This window comes from Grammomys surdaster, unplaced genomic scaffold, assembly GCF_004785775.1.
Source record: "Grammomys surdaster isolate TR1022 unplaced genomic scaffold, NIH_TR_1.0 269, whole genome shotgun sequence".
NCBI lineage: Eukaryota > Metazoa > Chordata > Mammalia > Rodentia > Muridae > Grammomys > Grammomys surdaster.
The window spans coordinates 687,824-692,916 of NW_021604710.1; the positions used below are offsets into that span (position 1 = coordinate 687,824).

The 5,093-nt window shown below is 36.4% G+C and overlaps 1 protein-coding gene across 1 annotated transcript; it reads right to left on the reverse strand.

Annotated features, from left to right (window-relative positions):
* Positions 1-614: 614 nt before the first annotated feature.
* Positions 615-3,978, reverse strand: LOC114628497 (prolactin-inducible protein homolog). Its single transcript, XM_028776379.1, has 4 exons — positions 3,884-3,978; positions 2,347-2,449; positions 1,065-1,176; positions 615-739 (listed from the first exon to the last, which is right to left on the reverse strand). The coding sequence occupies exons 1-4, from the start codon at positions 3,976-3,978 to the stop codon at positions 615-617; spliced, it is 435 nt and encodes a 144-aa protein (XP_028632212.1).
* Positions 3,979-5,093: the final 1,115 nt, after the last annotated feature.

Genomic DNA, 5,093 nt, shown 5'->3' on the forward strand with positions numbered 1-5,093 from the left:
ACACACACACACACACACACACACACACACACACACACACACACACACACAGCAAAACTCAATTCTTCAAAGTTTCCTTATTGAAAGAAACTAAAAGACACAATACACAAAATAGCGTGACATTTAATGCACCATGAGCTCTGAGCCTTTTTCTGGCCAGTAGTTGAAAAGAAGAGATTGAAGGACAGATGGATGTAGTTGAACTATAATGATAGGAGAACGTGAGATCTCTCCTCAATTCCACTTTGACTATTCAGTATTACTCTTCAAACAGTTGCTCATCTTATCTTTGGGCATTTTCTTTTCTATATTAAGTGGTGAGAACTCATGCCTCACTCCCTAGATTTGTACACTTACTGTATCACTTTTATTGACTGTGTCCTAGACGAACAGTGTTAAAGAAACCTTTGGTTGTCTGAGCAGATAGAGTAGTAATTTGTGGAAAAAAACTCACAGAGTACATTGTGAAGTTGTAGAAGTTTGTTTATCAAACAGAATTTTACCAGAGTTCATATCAGCCTATTTTACTTGATGACAGATATACATACATGAAAGGAACACTCTTCTCCACAGGTATTTTGGTGACATGAGTCTATGGAAGACATTTTTCCAGTTCATGACACAATGATTTTTTGTGTAGCAGTCCCTATGTAGGAAGTTTCTGGAAATACGTTTTCATCATCAGGACATATACCCTTAGCTGGAACAACTTCTGCCTTCCCTTGTAAGGCAGTATTGCCTACAGGAACGAAAGTCAAAGTGTTAAATGATGAACTCTACATAGCTTCATCCACACCTTCCTCTGGATTTAGCAAAGTCTGATTCCACTTCCTTTATGCAAAGTAAAAATTGCTGTTTGAATTCCCTTTATTCAGTGTCAGCATCCTCTGTCCCCTCATGGGTTTTTTTTTTTTTCAGTTTGGTTTCTCACCAGCATACAATCACTCCCCACCCCAATTCTTCCTGCTAGGACCTGGTTTCTTTTATTCTCTTCCTACTAGGATCCAATCTGAAAATCATTGTTATCCAACATTCATAAGCAGGTAGAAAATGTTACCACTTACTAGAGACTTGAATATCCCAGAAGTAGTTGTTTACACTGCAAAGGCAGGAAGTGTAAATAGCATGAGAAGAAAGATACTTGATATTTGGATTGATCTCAGTACTAACTTTCACCTGAGTGAAGAAAGAGAGGAAGGGATAGTGGCAATATAGAGATGGCAGCCAGAGTTTGACTATTCAGCAAAATATGAAATTCACAGAGCACCGTGGGTAAGACATATTATTTTTTTTAGCCAATGGTATAAATTTTTCAATCAATCATCAGATATAAGTAATGACTTCTTCTTCATGGTTTAAGCAATGTACTCTGCTAAAAATGCAATAGAAAGAACTTCAGGGTATATACCCAATACCAAATCAAAAATCATTTCTTTTAGCATCATTTTTATCTGGGTAAATATCCAGAACTCTTATATTGTGGCTTTTGGCATGACTAACTTTTTCCAATTCTCCTTTTTCATGATTTTTAAATTCAGTTTGAAAAAAAGATTTACTTATTTTAATTTTATGTGGGTCAGTCGGCATGTGTACTCAATGTCCACACAGACTATAAGATGGTGTCAGATGTCCTGGAACAGCTGTATGGCTGTGAGTCACCAGGAGTACTCAAGAACAAGTGCTCTTAACTCCTGAAGCACATCTCCAACCCTCAAGCATTCTTCTTGTATCTCTTTTCTAAGAGACAAAAGATAATTTTAAAGGAATTGGTAAAGAAATTGAGCAGGTAGGGAAGAATTTGTAACAACTAAAGAAGACAATAGATTCAAGAAGGTGAGAACAATATGTATCTGTGCTTATTGAGGACAAGTAAGTTCTCACACTGAGAGACAGTTCACAGTCACCTGACTCCTATATTTCTTATAGCTGTCTGTATCTTCTTGACTCTCCATCGTTAACTGATGAGGTGGAGAGAGCAGGTGAGTAGAGACAGGACCATGAGTCCAATAGTGTTTCCTGGTCACTGTCACGCAGGCATACTTATCTTTGTTACATTGCCATTTTCCTTGATTTTTACTCTTCCTATTTTTTTCCTCTAAATTTTCATCTTATTTCATTGTGAAAACCCTTAGCCCACAATTCAAAGTTGTCACCTGTCATCTTCATGACACTATAATGTTAGCTTTAGGATAGAATTTGTAACACATACATTTCTAACATAATATCTCTGAGTTTCAAATCTACATATACAGAAAAAAATAAAAAGGGCAATTTTGGGAAAATATTAAATCAATGAAAGTTTCTATTGAAGTTTTTTTTCATGTTATCTCTCAATTATTCACTTACCGCCCTGCATTGGGCCACATTATTTCTAACCTGGAGGGTTGCCATAAACTGGTTTGCCTTCTTCATTGGAGAAATGTTCATATCTAGTGAAAGTGGTTTGTTCCTGTATAAGCAGAAAAGGTAGAGACACTATTCAGATTGAAGTTAGAAGACTTAAGAGTTTTGGTATGAATAGGCAGACAGAGCTCCATGGGTCAAATGTCAGGGAGATGCTTGGAAGTTCAGCACTTCATTCTGGAAAGACCCTTTGCATATGATTTCTCCCAAAGCATTCCATATTTCTTGCCAACACATCCAATACGATGAGGCAAATAGAAGTCAGAATAGACAGTCACAGTCCTGATCACCAGGTGAATGTGGGGACCTGAGGAAACAAAGTTACTTTTTCTCTTCTGTCCCTAGTCATCATTCCAGGGTGGAGATTTATGACTTCAGAGTCTCCCTTAATACACTCACCTTTCAGTTTTCCTTCTACATTTTTTTTAAAATCCTTCAAATGACCTCTTTTCCAAAAGTAGAACTTGGAGAAGGATATTATATGCTAAATTTGTCATATAAATGAACGTGTCCTCACAGTAAAAACTCATGCACCCCAGTATTTTTTGTTTGGTTCACTGCTCTTTAGGCCTGACATAAGGCACATAAGACATTCTAGTTGACAAAAGTTACATTCCCAACTCAAATTATCTTGACATTATTCCCTCTAATGCCTAGTCCTCTGCCTCTCTACTAAAACTTCTTTGGCACATAAAATTTCCCCATCCTAATCTCCATGGTTTCATTACCATCTGGTAGATTCTCCTTTCCCATATGATTCTGCACACTGCTTGCTAGTAGACTCTGACATCTCCCTGTAACTCAATACAACTCTTGTTAAATATCGTAGAAAATTTTACATTCCATTTTCTCTTTGTAAGAACTGAGAATCTGATTTTCTTTTCCTATTTAGTCATAGATTTATAGAATAATTTTTATCACACAACAAAGCTTATGTAAAGAAACAGGCTTGTTTAAATAAATGTGCTCCAGGCATGATTAGCAGAGTCCTGCATAGAAAACTTAATGAGGACATAAACCTTTATTGTACAATTTAGATAATTCTTCTATGAATGATTTATTAGTTTTGTTTTTTGTTGAGGCAAAATGTTTGAGTTTGTCACCAGATGAGTCATGAACATACAATCCTTTGCTTCTATACACCAAATATAGAATTAGAGATTAATCTTAACCATAGCTTAACCAAAAAATATAAGCTAAGCTCATCTCTCCTCTCATACTTACCATATTGATGAGAAAGAGTGTAGTATAACCAAAGATGATACTATAATCTAAGCAGAAAGTCAGTTTGAACACAATCTTTCAGTTGTTACATAGACATTTATTCATAGAATATAGGCTTAAGAAGCTACATATTGTTTCATAGTATAGAAACTTGAAAAGTGAAACATAGAACCACAAATTGCAGGAATCCAATATGTATCACCACCAACTGGGAAGATATTTCTAGTAAGGTTCTGCAGAAAAGAGAGGGCCTTACCAATTGCCTTGACCATAAGCAGGCCCCAAAACTAAGCACAAAATCAAGAGATGCACAACAGCTCTGGGATGATAGAACATTTGAAGAGAAGCCATGCTGTAAGAGTTGACACTCACAAGCCTTGGCCATCTGAAACCCAAATTTCTCCTTTTATTTGCAGCAGGAACACAGTGAAGCAGCTGCCAGGTCCACTTAAATAAAATCGTCATATGTTAGGATGCCTCCCATTGTCATCTTGTCTATTCTTTTGTAACAAAGGTGAGTATCCATCTGGATCTTCAAAATAGATTACAGTGAATCAAAAATAAGATATTTCTCTTTTGTCAGTGTATTAGAATGTTCTTAGATTATTAGAATTGATCCTGTCCCATTTTTTTAAAACAAGATCTGTTCTTTTTTATCCTTTGCTTTCTAATCTGCTCTTACTTTGGAAATATGTAACTCTTAATCACCTCTCTTTTTCTTCTAGATGTCACAAACTATCACCTTCCTAGTAACTCAGAAAACTCTAACTTAAAAATATTCTGCAGTTGAGTAATAGCCAGCATATTATTATTACTTAACTCCTCTGATTTGTGTTTTTAGGTACAGGGGATTTTCTCTAGGAGATGATATTTCTTCCTTGCATTCAGAGTAAGTTTCTTAAAAACTCAAAGCATGTATTTACAAAGAAATCACATGTAAATAGGGAGTTCAAATATATTTGATATCATTTTAACCATATCATGAGAGAGCAAGAACTGGACAGCTTTGTTTCTTGTATATTGGTTCTTTCACAAGATTTGGGAGCACATAAGATGTTAGTGAGCATAATTTAGAAGGCTCCAAAATAGAGCTTCTCAACCTAGTTCTCAGACTCTATCACTTCTGTTACTACTCTGCCTAGTTTTTCCTCACTGGGGTGTACAGGTGTGGAGAGAGATGCCAGACTCCACTATTAAAGGAAATTTGTGGTCATCTCTGTGGTGCTTCGAGATAATATGAAAGATGAAGAAACTCACAAAGCGTTAAAGTGAACAGTAGATCTATGGATTTGCCTACTTACCATTGAGGTAGGAGAGTCGTGGTATCCTGAGATAGATGACTAGGTGCTATCCCAGAATGGAGGGCCGGGATAACTCAGAATTCAGAGCGTCTGCTAATCCATGATTCTCCTTAAGACAGAGTGCTTAGGTTATAGGATCTAGAGATGGCCTATAGCTTGAGATGG

What these genes read in the sequence shown, in the direction of transcription:
- LOC114628497 (XM_028776379.1), bottom strand. Translation starts at nt 3,978, where the DNA reads ATGGCTTCTCTTCAAATGTTCTATCATCCCAGAGCTGTTGTGCATCTC. An exon ending in GCTTATGGTCAAGGCAATTG is followed by an intron (nt 2,450 to 3,883) that starts GTAAGGCCCTCT and finishes CTGCTTATACAG; the next exon opens with GAACAAACCACTTTCACTAG. An exon ending in ATGTGGCCCAATGCAGGGCG is followed by an intron (nt 1,177 to 2,346) that starts GTAAGTGAATAA and finishes TTCTTCACTCAG; the next exon opens with GTGAAAGTTAGTACTGAGAT.